This window comes from Opisthocomus hoazin, chromosome 8 (assembly GCF_030867145.1).
Source record: "Opisthocomus hoazin isolate bOpiHoa1 chromosome 8, bOpiHoa1.hap1, whole genome shotgun sequence".
In the NCBI taxonomy this organism is placed as follows: domain Eukaryota; kingdom Metazoa; phylum Chordata; class Aves; order Opisthocomiformes; family Opisthocomidae; genus Opisthocomus; species Opisthocomus hoazin.
In genome coordinates, this window is record NC_134421.1 from 46,280,917 (window position 1) to 46,308,914 (window position 27,998).

Consider the following 27,998-nt stretch of genomic DNA (forward strand, 5'->3'; position numbering starts at 1 on the left):
GGGTGGTCAAACACTGGAACAGGCTTGCTAGAGAGGCGGTCGATGCCCCAAGCTTGTCAGTGTTTGAGGCATGCAGACAATGACCTTAACAACATGCTTTAACTTGGTCAGCATGGACTAGATGATCATTGTAGGTCCTTTCCAATTGAAATATTCTATTCTATTAACAATATAGATTTATTTGAGGTATAGTAAGAGAATTCAATGTTTTCAAATGATTTCCAGTATTCACTTTGGAAGGCAAGTTGTGAGAGTAATATGTATTACCTCCAGGAAGAATTTTATTCTTGCTACTAGCCCTAGTGAAGAGGCTGTATGAATACATAGATTTAACTAAATAAATTTCATTTCTAGAATGGAACATTTTACAGTAAACAGAATACTCATTCACATTGTGTATTTTGGATTTTATGCCCTTTATTAAAACTTTAAAGTGATTTTCCAGCTAGTACTCTCTTTACAGATACTATTAATTAAAAGTTACCAATTTTAAAATTGTCATGTAACAGCTTATATTTCCACAATATCTAACTAAAATTTTACTCTGCTATTTCAGAGAGAGCTCACTGTAATGATTGTTGCTCTTTTTTCTCAAATTTTCCACTTATTTGTACAAATGGAATGCTGGCTTTTATAAGAGACCTAGTATTAAGGATTTTTAGTACACTGCCAGAGCTTCTAAGACAGATGCCTCTCTCTGGGACAACTGCAAGGGAAAAGACCTATCCACCAGTCAGAACAGCATCAAAACGGAGCAGGAGGGAGAAAAGCATGGGAACACATACATCCAAGCATAACAAAAGGAATTCCTGCCATGTGAGTATTTTCGCAAGTACTGAATTTGAAAAGGACCTCAATCAAATCTCTTACCTTATTCATAATTATTTTTTATAAATTACTACCAGAAATTATTTGGAAGAACCAAGAACAAACCTTAGGCAGTTTTTCTTCAGCGACTGTAACATGAAAAGACACACAAACAAAAGAAAGAAGTGTTATGTTATCAGCTGCACTTTAGTGTTACCATCAGCAAAATCAACTGTAATATTTATTGGCATAGAGGAAATACTCTGTGTATGTTCCCTTAACTAAAAATGGAAAATTTCAGTTACGTCAACATGATGTCGGAATTTTTTATTATTGTTTTTACAGGTAGCATGTCTATCTCCACTCACTAGTTTATGTTGGATTAAACAAGATCAAACAAGGGTAGGATGAACCAAGTGGAAAAGGCAAAGCAATTATCCAAATACACAACCAGCAGAATACTTTCATCTAAATTCGTAGTTACATACCTGGCAACGATATTCAGATCTTATGCGAAAATTAAAAAGACACTATTATCAGTTTAACAGTTACTGCTAGAAAGGAGAGAGTGAAAAGGATGTTTGCAATGCAAGGCCACAGATTTTTCATACTAGAAATCTAGTCTTATAGTTTCATACTTGTAGTCTCCAATTTTAGGAGAGTCTGGAATAAGGGTTTCTACCTGAGAAGTGAAGCTTAGGCTTAGTAAAACAACACATATACAGGATTCTTTTACCAAAAGTTTTGCTTTGCTCGGTGCTTAATATCTCCCTTTGGCAAATAGCAAATAACTACCATAAGAAGTGATGTAACACTACTGAAAACTTAGGTTGTCAGTAGCTTCTAGAAGAGGCCTTTATATGTGTCAAAATACCAGCATCCCTCAGATCAACAAAGTTAATCAGTCTAGGACCGCTGCTGCTACATCCTCAACATCTATTGGAAAAGGTAAGGCTTGGTTCCATTTGTAATGAAGTGCAAGAAATAAAGATGCTACTTGAAGGAAAATCCAAATGCAGTTCACTTGATACCTCTCATCATGAAAAGTATTTATTGTTAGTTATCCACGCTTACTGAATGATTACTACAAAAAACATTGAATATAAGACAAGTAAATACTTTCATAGGCATCTGAAATTATCTTTTAAGTAAGATACTATATATAAAGCCAACCCACCAATACTATAAACAGTATTTCGAGATTATTACAACATGGACTCTGGCAGTATCAAGGATAAGGTATAAGACTGTCCCTTAATTTCACATTTCCTGCAGCACAGTGTTAGGTTTTGCTGTCTTAAGCAGGCTTGGTCATTGTGCCAAGCAACAAAAGCTATTTTATGACATTGTAACCAGTCATGCAATTCTCACAAATTGAGGTCCACGCAGATATTTACTGGAATAGTGTCAGTTTCTTGAATTGTTTGGCAATACAGCAGTGTATCAAAACACGCCAAGTAATTTTATGAAAACAAATTTAGCTGACACAATATAAACTAAAACAAATACAATACATAAACTATGATCAGAGGGGGGAAAAAAATATAAACATTCTTTAAGGTTGTGTCTAACAGCACTTTTTCAATTAGGTGAACAAAGAGCATGCTGCATTACTTTAAAACTTTAAATAAACCACAGGTAAAGACATCATTCCAAACTAAGCACTGAAAAATCATTTAATCTACTAACCTCTCTGACCTTTATTCGTATCTCATAGTTTCCTTGCAATCAATTTTATATAGTTTGCAATAATGAAATAATACTTATTGAGAGCCATGTTCAGAAAATTACAACAAACTAATATTAACAAAGTAAAGGCTTTAATCATAACCAGAATCACTGGACAGGTAAAGTCAAATTATATTTAAGAGCAGAGAAAATGCATACGTAACCATAATTAGAGTCAATAAATCAAAAGTAATGATCAGATAAGCAAGGACAAACTGCAGATCGCTAGTTCCCCAAAATTTAGCAAATATTAAATTTTTGCAAAGGAATTGCAACATGCAAAAATGACAATTCAGACAAGGCATTATCTGACTTCTATTTCATGGTTCACTTCTGCCACCAAGGCCAACAACTGCCATCGTACTGTCTACAACAATAACCTTCTGTTACATACAGTTTAACATCTTCTGCTCCTCCTTCTACCTAATCACCATTTTTCAAAGACACCTGCTACAAAACAGGCTGTCTTACTGCCTGCCAGAAACCTACAAAGCCGCCTTCTGTGCGCTCTCAGCTCCATTCTTCGGTACGAGAGCACCATGGGATTCATATGTATAGGAGAAGCTCAGATTTGCATTTTAAATTCACAACTTATCATAGAATCATAGAATCATAGAAAGTTTTGGGTTGGAAGGGACCCCTAGAGGTCATCTAGTCCACTAGTCCAACCCCCCCGCAGCGAGCAGGGACACCACTAACTAGATCAGGTTGCTCAGAGCCCTGTCCAACCTGGTCTTGAATGTTTCCAGGGATGGGGCCTCCACTACCTCTCTGGGCAACCCGTTCCAGTGTTTCACAACCCTCATTGTAAAGAATTTCTTCCTTATATCTAGCCTAAACCTACCCTGTTTTAGTTTAAAACCATTACCCCTTGTCCTGTCACTGCTGTCTCTACTAAAAAGATTGTCCCCATCTTTCCTATAGGCTCCCTTTAAGTACTGAAATGCTGCAATCAGGTCTCCCCGCAGTCTTCTCTTCAGGCTGAACAAGCCCAACTCTCTCAGCCTGTCCTCATAGGAGAGGTGCTCCAGCCCTCGGACCATTTTTGTAGCCCTCCTTTGGACCCGCTCCAACAGTTCCATGTCCTTAGCACAATTACTGTAAGTAAGGGTCTTCATAATTTATAGGCGGTATAGCTTCCTTTGACAGATTACACTTAATATACATGCAATTTTTCTACCTATCAGTCAATTTGAGAACAACTAAACTATATTGATTCTTTCCCATTTTCCTGATAGCTCCCAGGTTTCTTCCCCTCTAACCAGAAGTATATCCAAGAAGTACTAAGTCTTATAGTACAATTCTTGTTGACTTTGTGCAGTAGTTCAAGATAAAAACTTTATCCATACAAAACAGACAATAATGGTGTTGGTAATAATTCTATTTTAACATGTAATTTACAGAGTACAGGCAAAACCAAGTATCACCCCATCACAAGACGCAGAACACAATAAATAACAAAAAAAGGACAGGAAAACTAACTGATAAATCAAATTTTCTTAACTAAAATCTCAACCTGCAGTAGGCAAAAGTCTGCCTTGGCCAAGTGAAGAAAGCCTTTTTGCCAGAAGGAACTCACTGGGAAGCAGACAGGTCAAATTAGACAAGTACAGCTTGCGAGTGCCTACAGCTCTCCTTCCAAATATTGTACTTAATATTTACCTGATTTTTTTTTTGAGGAACAGCTAATTCATTACTGAAAATGCAGAGCCAGGCATGAAAGACTCCACATTTTGCACAGTTATTCCACTATCATTCTCAGTTATTCACCAAAAACCTAATGTTATTACATAGTATACTGTCATGATAAACTATGATACACTCAGGTTTGGGTTTTTTTTAAGTAGTTTGATCTTCACATACACTTAAAGAATTGCAAAAGTGGTACAGAAATATGTACACATGATAGTTATCACCAAAATAGTTCATGTTTTCAACGAGATTAAAATAAAACTATATTCTTCAGTGCTCAATCATTGTCAGCCGAAACTGAAAGACAAGTTTACTAATAATAGCCTTCCACAATGCACAGCTCAGGACTTGAAATCAAACTAACTTGAGCAGAAAATGCATTCTGCCCTTTGGGGAGAAAAAGATTCCAGAAGAGCATTTTACAGTGACCCATCTGGCAATTTTACAAACAAGGTTCACCTGTCTTAAATTCAAGAATGATCACACTGATAGAAAGCATTGGGGAATTTCTGTTTTTAGAAAGTGAACATGGGGATATAAAAAGTTGTGGGTTTTTTAAATCTAGACCAAATCACCTCATATTTCCTGCTATATTTACACAAACAACCCTGGAAAAGGGCATTTATAGGTATACAGTGACTACGTCAACATTAGCAGGTAGAGCAGCACAACAGGACCAAGTTTGTAGAGCAGCATAGTCAGTACTGGGAGCGTGCCCGTGCTCCTGCCATTTGAAAGGTGTTACTTAGGACTAGTTCTGCTCTCAGCTCAGTTTACAAAGCCTGACAATGATCTGTGAGGTGAACCAAAGCAGAGTTAGGTGGGCACAATGGGAAGAGTTTCTTCAAAAGTGTGCTCTTGGTCTGAATGCTAAGGTAGGTTCACTCAAGTAGCTAACTCACACACACTTATTATACAGATATGAAAAAAGCGGCCTTTATAATAACAAACTCCAACATCTGATAAGCTACCCATATCACCAGTATTTTCTAATACAATGTTAGTACAAAGAAACTTTGTTGTTCTAAAATGCAATACTTTGCAAAACAACATTTGATTATATGTACTTTTAGAAAAAAATGGAGCAGAGTTTTGAAGTAATGTTGGATTACACCATTATAACCTTGGAAATGGAGTGTCTTTTCATTGCAGCTAGTTATTTAAGAAATTTCAAAACAAATGATCCTCCTGCAAAGTATTAAAACTGTTTTTTAAGACTTGCTTTAAACTACTGAATTTCTCATGGAATTTAATATTGATATCCTAGTGGTGCTAAAATGATTAACAGGAGAGTTGGAACCTGAAAACTGGCATTCAACATGCTATGCATTACCTATTTTAAAGAAACATTGTGTAATCTACACAGTAATCACTATACTCTCTAAAAGCTGTTTATCCTTAATTTAAAATCTTGTCTTTTTATACTGCAAGCTTGTTAAGGTAAAGCTAATAGAATGAATTATTAAACTTAAATGTGGCTATGAGGTATTATTACATGAGGCACTAATTTCTGTCTTTTGACCTATTTCATTACATTATTATCCACACTTTCATTACTAAATTCAACCACTGCTCTTCAAGAACTCACATGCCTTGCTAGGTGAAGTCAGAAATTATTTTATAAGGATTTTCTACTTAGACATAATATAGAAAGTATGATTCATTTCCAGCTATATTGATGAGCCTGCAGGCCTGTCAAAATGCTTAGATTCAGGGAGAGAGACTGTACTTACAGTTCGGGCAGAAGTAACTCCCACAGCAGAGATCTTTTTCTTCTCACCTTTTTATAAACTTACATAGTCAAACTTAAATTCTCTGAGCAGCTAAATTAACAAAGTCTGGTTTTCCCTGACTCTGTATTCCACAGTTCATATACAGTGCTTAATAACAGACACCACAAATCTTTGCCCTTCCTTCCACTAAGGCTCTAACAACATTATGACTTTTCTTACCCAGCTGCCTGGTTTTATGACACCACCTGTTTCTGAAATGCTCAGCACGTTGTCAGATTTTGCAGAAACTGGCTAATAGATTCAACAGATATTGGTTCAAACACATACCTAGATGACAAGCTTTCCTGCCTTCGGAAGTTATGGTAAAAATTAAATACAGCAGGGCTTTACAACTCTGAAGAAACACCTTCAACAAAATTGACTTTGCCATTCTCATTCTGTCCTCCTGACCCAGCCATCATGTACACAGAATCTGTTGATATGGAACTCGCTTGAGCTCAGAGAAAAGACATTGCTCCTCAGCAATGTCACTGATACTTTAGTAATTTTAATTCTACAAAAATATATCCATCGTTGGTACTGGCAGTTCTTTTAGCCATTTTTTAAATTTCATTGGTGATTATTCTCAACAATCCAAAGAAGTTGTTCTAAGTCTATAAAGTGTGGCATATTAAAGGATCTGGTATGATAAGAATTGGCATTTTTTGTTCATATTAATTAATGAATACCATAGAAGCAAGTATAATATAAATTTTCATTTTACATAGGCAAATAAACTTCTTAAAAAAATAAACAAAAATCCCAGTTAAATTAGGCTTTAACATTTTAGACGAAAAATAACCTACTAACGATGTAACTTTATGAGAGAATCACCACTAAAAGCAGCATTTAGTATTTCTAACTCACAGAATCACAGAATCACAGAATAGTAGGGGTTGGAAGGGACCTCTGTGGGTCATCTAGTCCAACCCCCCCGCCGAAGCAGGGTCACCTACAGCAGGCTGCACAGGACCTTGTCCAGGCGGGTCTTGAATATCTCCAGAGAAGGAGACTCCACAACCTCCCTGGGCAGCCTGTTCCAGTGCTCCGTCACCCTCAGAGAGAAGAAGTTCCTCCTCATGTTCAGACGGAACTTCCTGTGCCTCAGTTTGTGCCCATTGCCCCTTGTCCTGTCACTGGGCACCACTGAAAAGAGCTTGGCCCCATCCTCCTGACACCCACCCTTCAGATATTTGTAGGCATTTATAAGGTCCCCTCGCAGCCTTCTCTTCTTCAGGCTGAACAAGCTCAGTTCCCTCAACCTCTCCTCGTAGTGGAGATGCTCCAGTCCCCTCACCATCCTTGTAGCCCTGCGCTGGACTCTCTCCAGTAGCTCTTCATGTTTCTTGAACTGGGGAGCCCAGAACTGGACACAGTACTCCAGATGAGGCCTCACCAGGGCAGTGTAGAGGGGAAGGAGAACCTCCCTTGTCCTGCTGGCCACACTCTTCTTGATGCACCCCAGGATCCCATTGGCTTTCTTGGCAGCCAATGCTTGACAGCTAACGCTAGCACTTCAATTCATCATATGAGGGTCAGTGCACTTTAAAAAGTCCTTTAGAAAGCAGGCAGATACAGCAACCACTTTGTGGCTGAAGAAAAAAAACAATAAATGAATGCTATATTGGAGATCACAGCTGTGGGAGGCTAGACCTGTGCTTTGATTATGTGGCCACATTACCTTCACACTAAAAATATATTATCCCCTTATTACAAGCAGACAGTTTATTTAGATAATTGAGACAGATGGAAGCAGCAGCTATAGTTGTCTCCCTCCTTTTTTAACTATAAGCATTCCTAATAGCAATTAAACAGCATGTTATTTCTCATTAACGAAATAACTTTCATGATTTCAATGTTAATCTGAATTTAATTTTAATTGCAGTGCAACCCTGATCATGGAGCTACTAAAATAAAGAAATTACAGATTCAAAAAGAACCATCTTATGTCATTTGGTGTAGTAGTTATACAAAATCAGAGCGCTAATGAGAAAGCTTTACACAAAGATCACCTCCTTTGAGGTGAATCCTGATGCTGCTCTCCACAGGAAATTAACTGTCCACTGGGAGAATGAATCTGGAAATTTGACCCTAAGTGCGACAAAGGTCTGCTCTTCCAAGGCTGTCGGTCCTCACAGTGCTGCACTAGTCCAGCAACTTAAATTGCTCTGTAACTTTTTCAAATCTGAATTTCTCCAACTTCCAAATTCGAGACGGCCAGTGTTCCTCGAAAAAGAAACGGTGTTCAGGTAGAGACTCAGCAAAATAGCGAGTTCTGTATTGCACAAATCAGAGTATACCATGACAAATTCACACATCTTAAGGGCAAAAACCCCCTCAGCTTTCTCTATTTATATCAAAGCACCAAACTCTTTTACAGCAATAGTAGGAGACATTGAACCAGTTAGATAAAGTTTGAATCACTGAAGCAGGAAGCAACAGTCCTTTTTTAGAAATAGGAATGCTGTATGTCCTCATGCAGCGGCAGTTGTGCATATTATAAAGTAACAACAACAAACTGTGAAAACATGGAAGTTTACAGATGTCATCTGCATATTTCTTATGAATGCAGTTTGGATTTGAAGTTTTGTTTTTGTTTCAAAAGCAGACTTCAAGGTATCAAAACTTCATATAAAATACAATGGAAACTCTACAATACATTATGCACAAAGATGCAATAAAGAGAGTTCATTGTTATATATGACACCTTGGGTTTAGTTCTCTTTAATTTATCATGTGGCACAAATTCAACTACCTTAATGAAAATCTATTACATCAACTCTATTAACTTACCTAACCAAACTAATCTTCCCTCACACCCCACCTCCCAGGATGACTATTTAATTTAACAAGATTTCTTCCCATAATGCCAAACTACTGGCCTTTCTCACTTTTAATTTTTATTTGTTTATTTACACAGAATAGACACAATGGACAGTCTGCACTGGAACAATACCCAGCGGACAGACTTAAAATTCCCTAGTTCAATCTTTTCAAAGCAGAGTAACAAACTCTGAAGCATTTTTTCTTTATTCTCATTGGACTGCACATTTAGAAACTAATCTTTAAATAAGCAGGAAAAGTTATGCAACTTCTTAAAGTGCTAAATGCATCTTCTCTGATGGCTACTAGCAGCAAGAGAAATTAAACAGAAAGCCATAAAATACAAATTAATTTTGTGATACAATGAATACGTTGTAAATGAGACGATAAGCATCTGAAGACAATACAATTCTGAAATCCAAGAGCATTGTCTCCCTGTCAGAAAAACAATATTACAGCAGTAGTAATGGATACAGGGTATCATTTTAGAGTTTAATTTCTTTCACTGGCACCTCAAACTGTGCATAATTCTACAGCTATTTTTTAAATAAAAGAATAAATCCCCCAGAAGTCACAAAACCACAACACATTCAGAAGATTATTATTTCAGATTTCTATGAGATATTAAATTGTAGAGTTTGCTCCATATATAGGACCGAGGCTCAACCCACAAAAACAAAGAATTCATAAGCGTTTTCTGCTTAATCCATCACAACCCACAAAGGCAAATTGTACATTTACGATATATCTATTAGCATTAAACTGTAATCCTGAAAAGCAAATTTCTAGAAGAAGCCAAAAGAATTAATTTAAAACAAGATTTTAAAGTGATTTAAGTGAGAACTCCATAATACATATATATACACACTATAAACATGGCATAGAAAAAAACCAAACCTAAACCAGTAAGGCACAAGTTCCAACTCCCTACCTTCACAAAAAATACTGTTCCTGGTCCCTGGTTCTTACCCCTTAACTCTCTGTCAGAAATCTCTGTTCCATTCCACCAGGGAATACTGTGGATAAGGTGTGGATTATTGATGGCATGACATGTATACCAAGAGAAAAAACATTTGGCACTGTGAGAACTATACTCCTGTAACAGTCAGCCTGAAAATAAATCCTACCTATGGATGCTCAATATAGGTGTGGGTTTTTTACATATCTGGCTTTACAGACAGAAAAAACCCCAATCAGATCTGTCTCTGATCTTCAGTAAAGCATATGACGTGGCTTCACACAAATTTAGTGCAGTGGGAAACAAGAATTTACACAATGAGAAAAGGTCAGACTGAGAGATGCATCAAACAGGTCTTGTTAAAACAAGAAACTTCATGCTAGGTGCAGATTAAGAGTAGTAACATGTGAGTCAGTCTTTGATTATATTCAGTATTATCAGTTCTTTTGTGATCAGTCAAGACTGATTCACTTTAATGCCAGAACTTTCCAGGAAAGATATTTCCAATAGATACACAAGTACTATTTATCACACAAATTTTACAAATTCTCAGTGAAACCCTGCAAAATGAGTATGGATAAGGGCACACACATTTAGGAATGATGTAGTTATACTTAAGTGATTACATAGAGAAAAATCTGAGATGACAACCACAAGAACAAACAGTTACATTCTAAGAGAAGATTAAATGATACTGTTCTGTAATCTTACAAAAAGATCAAGAACATATAAAACTGCTTAATAAATGTATATAGCGTGGTGACTGAAAACTGACAGGAGGATCACGTAAGAGGAAAATACAACACATACATTATCTAATATAAGTCTGGGAATAATCAGGCTTTGACCTATCAAAGAAATTAGGCTTTAAAACAGCTGTGCAGTACTAGTGTTAAAAAAACAAACAAATAAACAAAAAAACAACAAACCCCCCAAACATACACACATACACTCAGAAACTTTCCTAATTTTGAAACAGAGCTTGATCAGCTTTTGAAAACATAACATAAGAAGTCTTTACCCTGATATGAAAACTATTTCCTTCTTGCTTTAAGGATACACAAAGTATGTACGCCAATTTGTTGAAACCAATTGAAGTACCAAGTCTGACAGAATTCCAATGGAATTCCCTTGTTACTCACTTTTATAGAAGACCTACATTTGGCTATCTGGTAGCTTATTTTGTGTGCTGCTTGGAGACTCCAGCTGCTAATACTGCTGACTTGTGGCTTCCCAAATAAGAAGCCAGAAGATTTGAAAGTATCGTATTCCAAGATATCAGGCTACAGTTCTTCAGCAGGTAAAACTTCCAAGTTTTCCAGTACTAGTACAGATAACAAGGCAAGTTGGCTGGAATATTTGAGTTCCACGTGGATTTTGTTTAGAGGATTTCACTACAAAATACAGGAACTAGAAATCGAGATGTAAGACAAGAAAACAAAACAAAACCAATTTTCAAAATGTATATAACTTATGTGAAATTGAGCTATTTTTTACATTGATTTATATTAGTCACCATAAAACACTGTGTACATGCTATCCATTTCAGCAGGTGCACGGAAATCTGATGCAGACTTTTTCTCTCCTGGGACTACGCTATCCTGAACGTTCAATGTTTACTATCATTAAATGTGCACTGAATTCTTCTTCTTCTTTTTTTTTTTTTTTAATTTGGTTCAATTTCAATACATCCATTATTTGGTATATAGTGTAGTAGCTCGTTCATGAATACGTATTAGAGAAAATTGTCTGAGTATCCTATTTGCATTCCTCCAGCTAATCAAAAAAAGAGATTCTGGATGTGGTGTGCACATTGTTTCCCCTTTTACAAAACCTTAACTGGCAGTCAGGGAAAATTATAAGTCCTAGTCCAGGCAAATGAGATGTGAAATTGTGAAACAGCTAGATGAAAAGGCAGCACATTTCAACATATACATATCCCTGAAGACCAAACACCAAATAACTTCAAAGTGCAGTAATTCCCCAGAAACATATTGCTTCCAGTGCCCTACTGTCATTACAAACTGAAAATCGTATTTTATCAGAGGTTTACACCTATAACATCTTTAGTTATTAATGCAGGTACACCAATGACAGCTACTTTAAAGGTCTATTTGCATCAAGTGATCTGAAGCCATCACAAAACAAATTAAAACTGAATAAAAATGCATTTACAATTGTTACCGTGACATTAAAAGTGAAAAATGTTCCGACACTACTTGATAATCATTACACATAACACTAAAAACTAGTATTAGATATATTTTATTACATCGAGGTTTTGCTTTAAGAGACCTTAAAGGGCATCATTTCCCTCTATCCCATTGTGAAGCCATAAATATTTTCAGACCATGTAAGGCTGCTTCCCCCTCTAAACCTGCAGTCTGTTTGGCAGGTCTATTAAATTTTATTCTGCTCCAGATCAATTTTAAAGTCATTACAATCATAAAAATTTATCATCTTTTGATTAAAATACAGTTTTGTTTGTACATTTCCAGTCAATTTTCTAAGTTGCCTTTCAGACTGCAGCCTCCTGAAACAGAAAAACAACCTTTGCACGTGCCTAGCACAGCAAAAATCTAATCAAGCACTTGTGAGTGCTGTTAAGAGTATATCTCCCATATTTCACCTTTTATTTAAAAAAAAAGGGTGCAAAACAAAAACACCACAAAAACTTTTCCCTAAGTGGATACGACCATCCAATTTCATCTGTCCTTCCATTTTGCAGAAAATTAATGCATTGAATAGACTAGATGCACAAATATAGAGAACATTAGAACAAATGATGAATGGACTGAATTTTCCTTTGAAGTTATTTCTTCCTTTCACAAGTAACAGACTCTACAATACAGAAGAATTTAAAGAGGAAATTATTTTGCAGTTTTTGCGTCTAGTTCTCTGAAATTTTGTTGGCATTTTATACCAAAATTACATAGAATTACTGAATGGCAACAATTAAACAAGAAGATATTTTGTGATTACTGAGATTTAGTCAACGTAGAACTTTAAAAATCACAATTTACGCTTCCACTAATAATATTCTGTGCACTGTACAAAGGAAGTGGCAAAAGAGAATTTAAAAAAAGCAAACCGCAACAACCCAGTAACTTACCCGCAAGGCTTCAATTACAAGGTCTCGTGCTTCTAGTTCTCCTTCCATTATACTCAAAAGCATTCGCAATTCTGGTTTGCTTAAGTTATCCACATCAAACTCTCGTTTCTGTAAGAAACAAAACACTGATGGACACACTAACTAACTGACTGCAATAGTTACCGTAGATCTGAAACATGGACATATCAGCATCGTAATTATGGGTTTCTAAAACATCTGTAATTGTTAAAAGTTGAGGTGGCTTTATTTGTAGTATATAAAGTTAAAATTAATAGCAAATAGCCTCATTCTTTTTATTTAAAGTGAGGAAATTAAAAGCCCTCCAGTACGATGCTGTTTCAAATCCCAGGTTGCAAGGAATCGATTCTGCAAAGTCTTGTGAATGATAAGGGTGAAATCATAAAGAAACCAGCTTTGTGACTAACAGTTCCCTTATGCGGCCTCACAGAGGCCAAAACAATTCAGCAGACCTGAAACAGCACATCGGGCATGAAGACAGGAGAGGGTGAAAGGACCTAAACCACAGTGTACCTAACCCAGTGTAACCTGTGCCTCGCTGGCAAACAAATACCAAGTCATCACAGTATACTGGGCTGAATGTGAATTTCTGAAGCACAGCTTGTGAAAAGATGTGAAACCTTATCTGTATGCTCTATCTGCAGTCCCATTTGTTTGGCTGGAGGGTACAGTTCAGGTTTAAGAGGCACTGACAAACAACAGCTCACAGCAACAATATCTTCTCACTCCACAGTTACCAACATCAGTGCAAGTCTGACGTGCACCCCTAGCAAAACAGAAGAAGGAGTTTATACTGACGAATAAGATCACCGAGCACATGCATAAACACTGTATGCTGGGAACATCAGTATGGCTTCTGTAAAACCAAACCCACCTCAGGAACTGCTACAGTTCTGTAACAATGTCAACAGGCACAGGGGTAAACAGGGGTAAAGGGTATCCACTGGACACTAATATATTTGGATTCTCAAGAAGTTTTGGACAAGGTTCTATATCAAATATTATTACAGAAACTCCTATCCAACAGTATTGGATTAACAACCACTTTTCAAGGCAGAGACAGGTAAGTAGTGGGACACCTCTGGGACCAGCTTTATTCAACTTCTTCATCAACAACCTGGAAAAAGGATAAAGGAGTAGCAGGGACATCTACCTCATGTGGGAACTGGCACATAATGCCTCACTTACAAGGTTAACAACCTCATTTTGCCACTATATAAAACCCTGGTAAACCCATATGTCAAGCACTGCATAAAGTCCTCGTCTAAAGGTATAGAAATGGCCAACTAAAAGTGTGATGAAAGGAGGAGTAACTACTATATGAGAAAAGACTACAAGGCTGGGAGTCTTGATTTTGGAGGTGGGATGGGAGAATGTTATAATATTCACAAAATCACAAAGGTAGTAGATAAGATTAATGCGAACATCCACAACGCTAACACAAGTAGACACCTGTGAAATTGGAAAGGGATCATTTTAAGGGAGCGTGGTGGTACAGCTCCCTCCCCCTTCCCCCCATAGTTAACCAATGAATAATTACTGCTAAAATTCTGTGATTTTCTCTCTCTCTCTCTCTAACTGTGAACAAAACCTTAAACTGCTGCTAGACATATCCTTCAGACATAAACCATTGTGATCTGCGGCTAAGTCTGGATCCAGCCACACCTAAGCTCCTCTCTGAGAAGGAGTTTAGAAAGCAAGGGGGTCCATTCTGAACCCTGTGACTCAATAGGAGGATTTCCCTTACCCCTTATATCTTTTCTTTCAATCTCTGTGTAAATCATTCTATCTTAATCCTACCTCGATTTTGTATTCCATTCATTTGATAAGTAACAGAGTGAACTTTGCCAACGAACTTTGTTAAATCACATTTATAAATTCTTATTAAAATAATTTCTTACAAATACCTTTGACAGTGATTCTTTAAGTGACCTAACCACTCATTTGCGGCAGGGAGAGGAAACAACATTTATTCCATGTGCTAGATTCAGCTGACCAGATTGATTTCCAATACGCTATTCACTGCAAGGGAAATTTACTAGAGTCCTTGCCATGATGTAGCTGTGTCTCCTAGCAAACCCTTGAGATGCAGGCACTCAGCTGTCCTCAGTATGAAGTAATCAGTTGCCAAATTAGCTAAACTCCGTATCTGGATATACTGTCTATTTTCACTGATGGATGTAAAATCTAAGAGTTCAGCTAGCCAGGAGCTTAACTTCACCACAGGAAAATCCAATAAAAATTAAAGCAAGTACCACTTCTGCTTTCTCAAGACAAGAGGAGGACAAAACAGTTGTTGTTCCCTCAGGCTAGAAGGCCATAGACCAAAACTACCCAAAAGCTATAACTGTACTAGATTTACTCTGTGTTCCATTTTTATACCGTAGTTAAAACACACAGAGATGCACAAATGGCTAGTGAGAACTGTATGCCAGAACTTTAGCTATTTGCATTCCATGTGCATTGGATTGAGCTTCTTCATTTACGTGAACAACATGGATCAACAAGAGGAGCAATGATTTCTACTAAGCGTAACTGTTTCAGGGACAGGGCCATCCACTATAACCAGTATTTCTAGACTGAACAACAGTTATCCTCTATTTTTGATGCCTGGGCCAGCTATTCCTCTAATCCAAAAGATACTTCTTACCCTTCATGCCAACGGATCAATAAAACCAGCTGGTTTCTCTGAAGGCTTTTTCCCAACATACGCTGCAGCAGCCTCTCACAGTGCTCCTCACAGTTCTATACAGGGCTCACCAATCTATGGACATGTATAAAGTAAAAAGTTACTAAGCACACACAGTTCCTCATATAATCTAGTGTCAGCAGACTAGATTTTTACCTTACAGGCTGCAACAGATTTCACTCTCAGCACATCTAACTACTAAATTTAATTCAGTCAGATAGCGGGACCCACTTAACTATCCTCCTTCTTCTATGAACCACTTCATAGTATCTAGTAGCTCAAGGATGACAATTGATTTATTCATATAACTTCCTTTATAATAGAGAAAAACTGTCTCCTTTTTTCAGATGGAAAATTGGTGCAGAGATATTTTTTCCGAAAAACACAGAAAGCAAGTAGTATAAAACATAATATTCACTAACAGTCTTTTAAGTCTCCATTCAGTGGTTTAACCACTACATTATCTTCCCTTTCTAAAATATGCTTGCCTCCTCTGACAAAAAAGGCACCCAAGGTTTCTGACAGACAGAGACAAAGTGAAGAGGGGCATCCACAAAAGTATAGTGCAAGAAAAGTGATCCTACTTTTCTACAAGCCAGTAAATTCACCTTGTCAGGAGGTATAAGACAGGGTAACTCTGTCAAAAGACTGACTGTACATCACAGGTGAAACTTCTCATTCCTGCAGTCTTCCACAAGACATAAATGAAAACACTCTTACATTCTCAACAGACTAGAGGCATTCTTCAACATATGTGATGCAGTGACGAGCTTTTTTAACTAAGCATCTGATCAAGCAATTAAAGTAAATTTTGCTCAAGTACACACCCTGAACTAGAACATGTGAAAAGAGAGCAATAACAAGCAATTAAAAATGCTCTCTGGTAATTTCTAGTTAGATATAAATAAACATAAAAAATGTTTTTTTTCCTCTAGAATCCAGGAAGAGTCTGGGAACTGATGATTAGCCGTACCACAACTCTAGTCCACAATCTTCACACCATTGTGCTTCAGCCTCCCTGAAGGAGAAGGACACGGATGCATGCTGGCCTTTTGCCTGGGGTCCAGGACAGGCTGAAGATGCAGCCATGAACAGAGCTGAAGGGAGCAGAGGAGAGCTCTGGAGAGTTCTATGGGCATGGAAGGGGGTGGAAAGCAAAGTTAAGAAGGGGAACAATAAAACAAAGACATGTACTAGATTACAAAATTTATTAAATACCAAGTTGAAACAAAATACCTGGAATTAAATACAGTCTATTAGCTTCACAAAAACGTACTCATGTAAAAAGGAACAGTGCCACAGCAGCATTCGTTGCTTTCCTCACTACCTCTTAACTCAAGTCCTTGAATTAGTGGGTAAAACCCCTAAATTTTTCCAGTCCTAATTAATCTCAGTACAACCATTCTGACTTTTCCAGAATTGGACTTTGTCCTATAATCTTCTGATTGCTAGTGACTTTCGCAGACAGAAAGTGACAGCTGCAGATCCTCAGTAACAACAGGTAATTCCTTGAAATCAGTAATTCTTGTTTTATTGGCACAAATGTCCCACAACACTGGCTAACATCTGGGCTACAGCCACCATACCATCAGCTGCTAGCAGCAACGCAAAGATTGGCTATCCTATCACACAATCATAGAATCATTAAGGTTGGAAAAGACCTCTATGATCGTCAAGTCCAACCGTCAACCCAACACCACCAGGCCTGCTAAACCATGTCCCGAAGTGCCACATCTACACGTTTTCTGAACACCTCCAGGGATGGTGACTCCACCAATTCCCTGGTGGGAAGCTTTGGAAAGTACTGAGGAGAGTGAAAGTTGATCTATTAACAGTCCTTTTTTCCCCCCATATGGAGTGTTTCAGGTATACCACAGATGTCGATGTAGGAACCGTGGATGTCTAAAGCTGCAGCAATTTTTAATAGAAAAATCAACATGAATACCATGAGAGGTGATGGGCACAAACTGAAACACAGAAGGTTCCACCTGAACATCAGGAAACATTTCTTTACTGTGAGGATGACTGAGCTCTGGCACAGGTTGCCCATGGAGGCTGCCGAGTCTCCATCCTAGGAGATATTCAGAAGCCAAGATGGTTCTGGGCGACCGGCTCTAGGTGGTCCTCCTTGAGCAGGGGGGCTGGACCAGATGGCCTCCAGAGGTCCCCTCCAACCTCACCCATTTTGTGGTTCTGTGACACAAACCAGACATACCCAAAAGACCACATAACCACTTCCTTGGCACTGCCACACACTCACAGTAATTTAAACCTAAGGCGCATCAAGTGACAGCAATGTAAAGTGCCCTATTCTCCAGCTTGAACGCTGGTGAAACTTTAACACCAGAAATATTCACTGCATCACGACTGAAGGAGCAGGCTCAAAGCACGTCAAATAACATCCTAAGCATTAAAATAACACTGGAAACATTAAAAACACAGAGTGAAAGGATTAAACAGAACAAAAAGGAATGCTTTTGTTAAAACACAGAACGTGAGTGGACCAAAATAATGCATCTACCTTAATAAGAACCATTTTGACAGTTCTGTGAAGCTCAAGAGTCAAGATTAGTCAATCTGATAGTCAGCAAAAATAGATATGGTTCTTATTGTGAGTGCAAAATGAAACAACTATGCATCAATAAACCAACAGGTAAGTGCAATGTGCTTGACATCCAATTTTATTTGTATTTATATTCAGACTGCAATAAACACGTTTTCACATCTGAACCGTGGGATGGGAAACCACAGATGCACTGTGTAAAGAAAATGATTTCCAGAGCCTTTTATCTAGAATTTTGTTCAAATCATGTAATTTTTGGTTAAAACATCACTGTACTCCTGTATTGCCCTGCAAAGCGGATCCTGGTGAACATGGCAATTTTTTGAAGATCCATCAGTAGATACCATGGGAGAAGCTCCAGCAGATCCAGTTGCAAGTTCAGCAGTGGCTAGGGAGAAAAGAGACAAGACTCCTGCTGTTACTTTTACAGTAGACAGGGCTAAAGAAGTCACTGTAAAAACATTATGGGTAACTGAAGAGACTACAATCCAGAAAGAGATTTTAAAACTTCCAAGGGAACACAACAACAAAAGCACTAGGCACAAAGGAAGAAACGCATTTTTTCCACATTTGCTTACCAGTCAACAGTATTTCTAAAGCTAGTGAAAGAACTTCCAGAGGCTACAGACTGAGCATCTTCAGGGAATCCACAAACAGCTCCTGCTTACACCAGTGCTAAATTTAGCCCCCTGCAGACCTCTCCAACCTGAAGCGTCTGTTTTCCTTATACGTTCAAACCAGTGATTTATTGGAATACCACTCCTAAAAAACAGCTTCTGCATTTGCCATGACAAACTGTAAAAGAATCCGCCGGTGAAAATGCAAAGAAGTCTCCCAGCCTGGCACCTTCTCTGAGGGGTGCCTTTGTAACTCGCCCTGGAAAAACCTTCCTTCCTCCACGAAAACACATACTCTGGGAAAGCAAACCCACCTTCGCCATCTTTGTCCTGCCGCCTTTTTCAGACAAGGTCCCCAAACCAAACCTGCCCTACAAATCCTAGCAGACATGCAACTACATTCAAAATGCACATGGATGCAATGCAACGGCTTTGTGTCCCTTCAGCACATGGGAAGAGCTATGAAGCTGCAGCTGAGCACTCTCTGCTTGACTGAATGCATGCAGGAACAGAAAGAAATGCTCTCAGGGCCTACCTGCTTTGAAATACCACCAGTCACTGCAGAGCAGTGGGTCTGGAGGAACAACTATCATGAAATAGGTGGAATTCCTCTTTGGACACCTGGCCTCATATTATAGAGCATGTTTTATGCTACGTATTACAAGCATTCAACTCATCTGAGGTTTGCCTAAACACCACTGAAATATCTTTTCCTATGAAAGGACATCATCTGTCACTGATTATATTCTTCTTGCTTATTCAAAAGGCTGCAACATAAAAGCTACAAATATAATCAATAAATAAGAGACATAGCAAAAATCAAGAACAGCCAGAGAATGTGTATAGTACGGTTTAGTGCTGAATGCAATCGATGTACGCGAAAGGAGAACTGATGGCTGAAGTCTAAAAATCTTATCTCAGGGCTTCTTTGATGTTTGATGTTTGTGCTTGAGGATTAACTCTAGTGAAGGGTGACTTCAGCCTAAGCCAAGTGTATCTGTGTGGGGGGAATGCGTTCGTTTTCTTTGAGCTTCTTTTTTTTCAGGCAACTACGTAACACATTCTATACAATATTTTGGTAAGCAGGAAGTTTTCACATTCAGGTCTAAACTGGAAAGCTGGCAGAAAACCCCCTGTGCTTAGCACAGAACCATGACAGCTTTCATCAAGCCATTATTTTCAAGAGTTCGGAACAGTCATCTTTTTCCTTAAAAAAGCTCCTAACATAATGACACATTACCCTGCTCAAGTTCTTCAGTGATTTTTTCATCGAGTTCCTGCCATACCTAGAATGATACAAAAAATACACAGTTAATATTTTAACAGTTAAATTTTTTGTAATATTAAACTCCTAAAACATTCCTAAAACCCACACATAATGTGATAAAAACCAAAATATCATCCCAAATAGAGACCATCTTGGTTTGGGGTTTGATTTTTAATGACGAGAAAGTTTTGGGCCGCCAGGCTGTAGCATTCTCACTGCTAAGCAACATTTACTGTAGCACGAAACAACCTGTAACTCACCAGCTGCATTATAACTGGGCCTTTAAAAATATACAGGAAGAAAGCACAGTGGAGTTATCACAGTGAAGGGTATGGCTAAAGTCTGCCATCAAATACATGAGCAGAATGTCAGCTAAGCGCTGAGATATGCACAAGTGCCATCAATAGGGACAAATTCAGTTGCGGCTGGCTTCTGCAACTGTGTAGGAGAGGAGGTCCAACAGCAGCTGCTGCAGGACTGACACATACCATTGCACAGAAAAAAGAATGCACCGATATTCTTCTTTTCTCCACCCTAAGATGGAAAATTGGAAGAGCTCCTACAGACCATGCCACCAAGATTTTTCTTTATTGTTATTGCAAATACCATGACACACATATATAAAACTATATAATTTTTTCTTGCGAACTTTGTCCTAAGGAAAGATAGCAACAGCTACAGCTTCTGCACAGCAAGGGCTGTGGGTTTTATTACATAACTGAAATCAGCTTGGATCACTAGAAAGGAGCACTTACTCCTTTCTCCCCTAGAAGGTGGTTACTGCTACCATTTTTCTCACTTATGATTCCAACTTCAACGTCTTCATAAGAAGAAATCAGATCTTTTGAAGAGTCATAGTCCAAGCGCTATATGCTGTTGTTTATGTTTGATGATACTTGTGACTCCCAGATTTTTTCCATCAAGCCAGTGGCACATAGAAGCGTATTTCAGAATAGATACCATACAGCTTCCAGGCCTACGATGGCCGTGAAGACGCTGAAGGGCTTGGACCACATGAGCTATGTGGAGAGGCTGGGAGAGCTGCGACTGTTTCGCTACTGCAGTAGACACAACGCAGGAGGACCTTATCTGTGTATATAAATACCTTGTGAGGGGAGTCAAGAAGATGCAGCCAGACTCCTCCCAGTGGTGCTAAGTAAAAGAACAAGAGGAATGCGCACAAATCGAAATAGTGGAAATTTCCTTTCGACATAAGGATATTTTTTTTTTTTTTTTTTTTTTTTTAAATTGTAAGCATGGTCAAATACTGGAAAAAGTTGCCCAGAAAAGGCTGTGGAGTATCCACCCTTGGAGAGGTACAAAACCTGGCTGGACATAACCTTGAGCAACCTGCTATGGCTTTGAGCAGGGGTGGGGTTGGACTACATGATCTTCAGAGGCCCCTTCTACCCTTGCCCATTCTGTGATTCTCTGATTTTAGTACTAAATCCTTGGAGGAATAAATAATTATTTTATGAAAGAGCAGGCTCACCTAGCAACATGCCAACAAAAAAAAAAGAACGAAAACACTGTACAACATACTCAACAGGCCATAGAGAGCAAGAGCCTCAGGAAGGGAAGCACTCTGCATCCCCTCACAAGAGGAGCAGTAACAGGCAGTAAATCCAAAGGCCAAAAAAGTGCAGCCACAAACCAGCAAAGTGGATGGAAGGGCCCAGAACTACTGGGATAGCTGCGACCAGATTCACCAGCTCCTCCAGGAGAACGACCACTCAGTGGTGCTTCGTTGGACTAGTCTGTGCCTTCACAGCTAGAAGAGGGGAGCATGGAGCTGAAAGAACAGTTGAAAAGGACCCCCAAATCCCCAAACCTCTGCTTGTTTTCCAACAGGTACAAGAAGCAGCAAAATCTTGGGGACAACGGACCCCCAACATGTGACACAGGTAACAAAAAAAAGCAGGAAGACTAATGCCCAGACCAAAAGATGACCCAAAACCAGGACCAATCCTAAGCAAAGCAATAGTAGTTGAGGCATGAGAAGACACCACTTTCCATGGTTTCTGGAGCCTTCACAGTGACCAGAAGGTCCACAGGACCCTCTGCAACATGTGCGGATGAATCAAGAGAAGAAAAATATCTTTTCCTCTTATTCATTCCATTAACATCTTTGTGGTTCTTATCCATTATTTCTGCAAATGGAATGAAGAGCAAGGCAAAATACACCTTTCATAGAATCACAGAACAGTTTGGGTTAGAAGGGACCTTAAGAGGTGATCTAGCCCAATCCCCTTGCAGTGAGCAGGGACATCTTCAACTAGATCAAGCTGCTCACAGCCCTTTCCAACCTGACCTTGAATGTTTCCAGGGATGGGGCATCTACCACTTGTCTGGGCAACCTGTGCCAGTGTTTCACCACCCTCACTGTCAAAAATTTCTTCCTTACATCCAGTCTAAACCTACTCTCTTTTAGTTTAAAACCATTACTTCTTGTCCTATCACAACAGGCCCTGCTAAAAAGTCTGTCCCTATCTTTCTTATAAGCCCTCTAAGTACTGGAAGACTGTAATAACATCTCCTCAGAGCCTTCTCTTCCCCAGGCTGAATAGCCCCAACTCTCTCAGCCTTTCCTCTTAGCAGAGGTGTTCCAGCCCTCGGATCATCTTTGTGGCCCTCCTCTGGCCCCGCTCCAACAGCTCCATGTCGTTCTTGTGCCGGGGGCTCCAGAGCTGTACACAGGACTCCAGGCGGGGTCTCACCAGAGCAGAGTGGCAGAATCCCCTCCCTCGACCTGCTGGCCACTCTTCTCTTGATGCAGCCCAGGATACGGTTGGCTTTCTGGGCTGCGAGCGCACATTGTCAGCTCATGCCCAGTTTTTCATCCACCAGCACCCACAAGTCCTTCTCAGCAGGGCTGCTCTCAATCCCTTCATCCCCCAGCCTGTACTGATACCAGGGGTTGCCCTGACCCAGGTGCAGGACCTTGCACTGGGCCTTGTTGAACCTCGTAAAGTTCACTCAGGCCCACTTCTCAAGCTTGTCCAGGTCCCTTTGGATGACAACCCGTCCCTCAGCTGTGTCAACCGCACCACTCAGCTTGGTGTCATCTGCAAACTTGCTGAGGGTGCACTTGATCCCACTATGTCATTGATGGAAGATATTAAACAGCCCCAACAGAGACCCCTGAGGGACACCACTTGTCACTGATCTCCATCTGGACATTAAGCCTTTGACCCTCTGGACGCAACCATGCAACCAATTCCTCATCCACTGAGCAGTCCATCCATCAAATCCATCTCTCTCCAATTTAGAGAGAAGAATGTTGTGAGGGACTGTCGAAGGCCTTACAGAATTCCAGATATACGACATCCACAGCTCTTCCCTTGGCCACTGATCTAGTCACTCCATCACAGAAGACCACTAGGTTGGTCAGGCAGGACTTGCCCTTGGTGAAGCCATGCTGGCTGTCTCGAATCACCTTCCTGTCCTCCCTGTGCATTAGCATAGCTTCTAGGAGGATCTGTTCCATGATCTTCCCAGGCACAGAGGTGAGCTTGACAGGTTGGTTCCTGGGTTCCTGCTTTCTACCCCTTTTTAAAAATGGGCACAATGCTTCCCTTTTTCCAGTCACCAAGGACTTAACCTGACTGCCATGACTTTTCAAACATCATGGAGAGTGGCTTGGCAACTACACCAGCCAGTTCCCTCAGGACTATGGGACGCATCTATCAGGTCCCATAGACTTATGTACGTTCAGGTTCCTCAGGATCTTCTCTTATAGTGGGAGGGACTTTGCTCCCCCAGTCTCCATCTTGTGGTCCATCTGCTTGAGAAGTGCGGGAAGAGAGGGTGCTAGTGAAGACTGAGGCAAAAAAAGTTGTTGAGTACCTCAGTCTTCTCCTCCTCCATTGTTTGCAGTTTGCCAGTCTTGTTCATCACAGGGTGTACGCTTTCTTTGACTTCCTTTTCTGGCTGACATACCTGTAGAAGCCCTTCTTATTACTCTTTGCATCCCTTGCCAAGTTCAGCTCCAGCTGCCCCTTGGTCTTCCTGACCCCATCCCTGTGCAACTGGGCAGTGTCCCTATACTCTTCCCAGGATACCTGTCCCTGCCTCCACTGCCTGTGCAGTTCCTTCTTGCCCTTTAGCTTGACCAGCACGTGTCAACTCAGCCATGCCGGTCTCTTGGCTTCCTTTTCTGATTCCTTAAACCTGTGGATTGAGAGCTTTGAGGACTACAACTTAGAACAGAATCATAGAATCGTTGAGGTTGGAAAAGACCTTTAAGATCATAAAGTCCAACTGTCAACCCAACCCCATGCTTGCTAAACCATGTCCCGAATTGCAATATCTACAGGGTTTTTGAACATATTTTTAATCAAAACCTAACAGCATAAATAGACAAAACATTTCCAGTATAAAGTACCACTCAACATTAAACAATACTGGCTACAAACCTTGTCATGTATCTGGCTGCAGAGAAGAGAGAGAAGAACAGATTTTTGATTAAGGAGCTGAAGAAAGAAAAATAGCCTTAAGTTCAAAGGTCTTCTGTGAGAAACAAGAATATGGCCTACATGTAAATGAAGCAAGTAAAAAAGCTAACAATACAAAGACTGCTACAATAACAGGAGTGCAGATGGAAGGAACAGAAATTGAGAGACAGCAGGAAGCAGACACTCCCTTTCACACTTTACGTAGGAAAACTGGTTTCATAAATCCACTAATTCACACTGGTTGCCGCTAGCAGAGTTCACCATTATCTTCTATGTCAAGACACCCACACTCATTTTCACCAGCCTCTGGCACAGCTGTTAGGATTTAAGCTTGACATTTGCTAAACTGAACAACAGGACTCCAGTCATAAAAATCTCCTTGCAGCAGATATTCCTTGCCTTAGTCCACAGACTAAGTTCCCAAATTATTGTACACAGACCACTAACAGTACCTCACATTTGTGTTTCATCTGCTTGATTCAGTTTAGTTCTGGATGGTAACATGCCAATTCACGAGCAGTGTGGGAGTCAGTAGACCAGATCATTAAAAGATCTCTTTACTCCTGTGAAGGACAGGCAATACACACATACATCCTTCTTATGACACAAGTCCTACTATGGAACCAATTTCAGCCAACCTCCCTCCAGAACATAATGAGCTGCTAGTCACTACAGTTACTGTTTTTAATTATGTGTACTGAATTTTTCAAGTACTTGTAATTTACTTCTTGTTACTGGAGCTCTAATAAAAATAAAAACAACCAAAAAAATCCCAAGACATTTGCATGTGATTAGGACTTTATTGGTTAATGTGCGTGTGTCAATATGAACTTTTTTGTATTTTTCAAGACACTTCTGCACTTCCATTTCAAGGTTATTAATTTCTGTAGCATTTATATTTGATAAGGTAGAAGGTGCTATACTTTAATGGAACATTTCTTTATTTTCTTTTAAGAATAAAATGCTCGGTTTTTGCTGAGCTTGCAACATGACCATCTTCAAAATGTAAGGCTACATGCATAATCACTGACATTTGCATCTCATGTTAAGTTGTGGTTTAGGAAAACTGAAATCTTTCAAGCCTTTGAACTCCAGATTCCTCAGTTATGTCTAAAAGAAGCAACTGTGTTCACTTGCCAGAGGAGCACTTCTCCCTCTTGTCTGCAATCAGCATCATTTACCAATGTCTTTTCCAACAGTTGCGTGGACAAAGAAATAAAACCAGCATTTTGAGTAATAGTAGTGAGAAGTATTTTCAACCTCTGTGCCCCTGGAGCTATTTCAAAGCTTTTGCTCAAACTGAGTTTACATAAACATCCTCCTCTCAAGAATGGCATGTCCTCTACTTCAAATAGCCTTTCTCACCTTGAGGGAGCTACTGTGAGAAACACCAAATCTGCACCGAGAGCTTTGACTAAAAATAGAAGTGCAAGATGACTACCTGGGGCACACTGCAGTTTAAGCTCCTTAACTCCCTGTCATTATGAGCTTTAGTGGCGGAAGCATTTGTCATCTCCAGCCAAGAACCTTGAATTTAAAGACAAATTCTGTAGCAGATTACTGCAAAAAATCTGAGGCATAATTGAAGTGAACAGTGAAGAAAAGGCTTAGAGTCAGAGAAACTCTTGTGTCTTTAAATTATCTGGTGAACAGGCAGAGTACTAAGCAGCACAACCGCCAAAGCACTTCAAAATAGACTAGAAGTGTCATCTCTGGCATTCTTTCCTCACGCTCCAACTTGTCTCCTGAATGGCACAGGATTCCTGCAGAAATGACAGCCACAGACTGTGCATCTGGTAATTTTGCATCTGGAAACTGACTGAGAATCCCCACCCATTACTGTACGCAGAGGGACACATGCAGTTTTCCCCTTTTGTTACTTCCGGACTTAAACCCTTATTTTCCAATTCAGTCCTCTTTTCAGACGTGTATGTCAGGAATCCTGTACTTTCAGTTCCTCAGAGCTATGTTATGGCTTCAGATACTGTTAATGACATACTGCACCCAGATAAGGAAACTTAATCCAGCAGTTCCAAGCTAAATACCCACTTAGATGCACGTGCTCTAGCAACTACTGTACCTCTGCAAACCTGTTTATTTTTGCTAAAGGACTCAGAGAAGATCGGGTTTTAAGACTTTCCTGAATACACTGAACATTGAGTGAATTGAGGCTACAGACGGTGCTGTTACAATTAGCCTCAGCTGTTCCTTAACTGATGATTACAGGGAGAAATATCACAAAAGGATGTGCAGCTGCATTTTGTAACAGGGAGGATAAATTCACACAGATAATTCTGAGTCCCAGAGACCAGCCTTCTGCCTTGATTGAGGGAAAACAGGCATGCTGAGGTTTCCAGCCTTTTCTTATGAGAACCTGTTAGAAAAAGGTAAGTTCTCTGAGGATTTAGCAATAGTTTTACGCATCTTCATTCAAGGAAGAAAACTTTAGAAGTTAATACTATATTAGAATTAAATGCTAATCCCAAGAAGAAAAACAGTGTGTAGTAAGAGCGAATTATCCTCAGCTCCTCTGTCAACAACAAATGAAAAGTCTCTGTAGGTTGTAAACAAGATCAGGAGAGCTTCACGGCATTAAGTCCTACTTACAAAACTGCACTAGGAAGGAGAAATATAGGTATATAAGAAAGCCCCCAAACTAACAAATAAACCCCCATCTGGAATCAGTAACTGGAGACTGGGGAAATGACATACATAATTGTTCTTCGGCTTTCTTGAGAGTCTGCTCAAGGCTGATGGGTAATTTTTGGTTGTTTTTTTTTTAAAAACCTTCCAAGTGAAGCCTCAAAAACCAGCACCAAAGCCTAAAAGCATTCCAGAGTATAGCAATCCATCACAAAATGCGAGACATGTATGCTCTGAAAAGAAACTTTATGGGTACTGTTGAAGCCAGGACACTGAATGAGAACAGTATGACCATTCTCAGACCCAACGCACGCTTTTCTTGGAATCAGCTCAAATGTTTTTCACAAGTAGATTTAGGAACCATTTTGGCAAAACACTGAAGCAGCCTACATTACGAGTTGAAATATGTATCTGCATGTATTAGCAACTGCATAAAAACAATGAGCTAAGAAATAGCCTCCCTACAATATTTAATTTCTGTAATATACTTCAGAGAAGCTAGTAAACCAGTAAAGGAATCTATCTTGATACTGACAAAACTTGTAGATGCCCAGAGTTCCAATTTCTTCTGGAAAACTAAAATGGAAAACTTGGAGATGCCCAGAGTTCCAATTTCTTCTGGAAAATTAAAATGGAATGTTGCTGTAATTCAGTTCAGAAGCACTGAGTGCTGCACTTTCTTTCCCTTCACTGTCTTTTTTTCCCTCCTGTTCCTCCTTCTTCAAAAAATGCACAACTGTTAACCCTTCTCTTTTAAACTGAGGCAGCTTTTTTTTCCTAGAAGTGGGATGATTTCCTCCTTTGCCCATTTCTTCTTTTAACATCTTGCTCCCATCTCTCTGTCCTTGCTTTTTT

At 39.4% G+C, this 27,998-nt stretch overlaps 2 protein-coding genes across 8 annotated transcripts in view; both read right to left on the reverse strand.

Annotated features, from left to right (window-relative positions):
* LOC104337504 (cortactin-binding protein 2) overlaps positions 1-13,643 on the reverse strand; it is a 79,084-nt gene extending 65,441 nt beyond the window's left edge. Inside the window, 2 exon segments of the mRNA XM_009943457.2 lie at positions 12,893-13,000; positions 13,531-13,643. Coding sequence (XP_009941759.2) covers positions 12,893-13,000; positions 13,531-13,560 — 138 coding nt within the window. The 5' untranslated portion in view covers positions 13,561-13,643.
* A 3,150-nt stretch (positions 13,644-16,793) lies between these two features.
* Positions 16,794-27,998, reverse strand: part of LOC104337528 (ankyrin repeat domain-containing protein 26) — a 69,744-nt gene continuing 58,539 nt past the window's right edge. For 6 of the 7 annotated variants that reach the window (XM_075429044.1, XM_075429043.1, XM_075429041.1 and 3 more), the window contains 3 exons: positions 24,462-24,518; positions 20,020-20,065; positions 16,794-18,550 (listed from right to left, as the gene is read on the reverse strand). In XM_075429044.1, coding sequence (XP_075285159.1) covers positions 18,402-18,550; positions 20,020-20,065; positions 24,462-24,518 — 252 coding nt within the window. In that variant the 3' untranslated portion in view covers positions 16,794-18,401. The remainder of the gene's footprint in view (positions 18,551-20,019; positions 20,066-24,461; positions 24,519-27,998) is intronic. The other variant, XM_075429045.1, reaches the window with a different exon arrangement.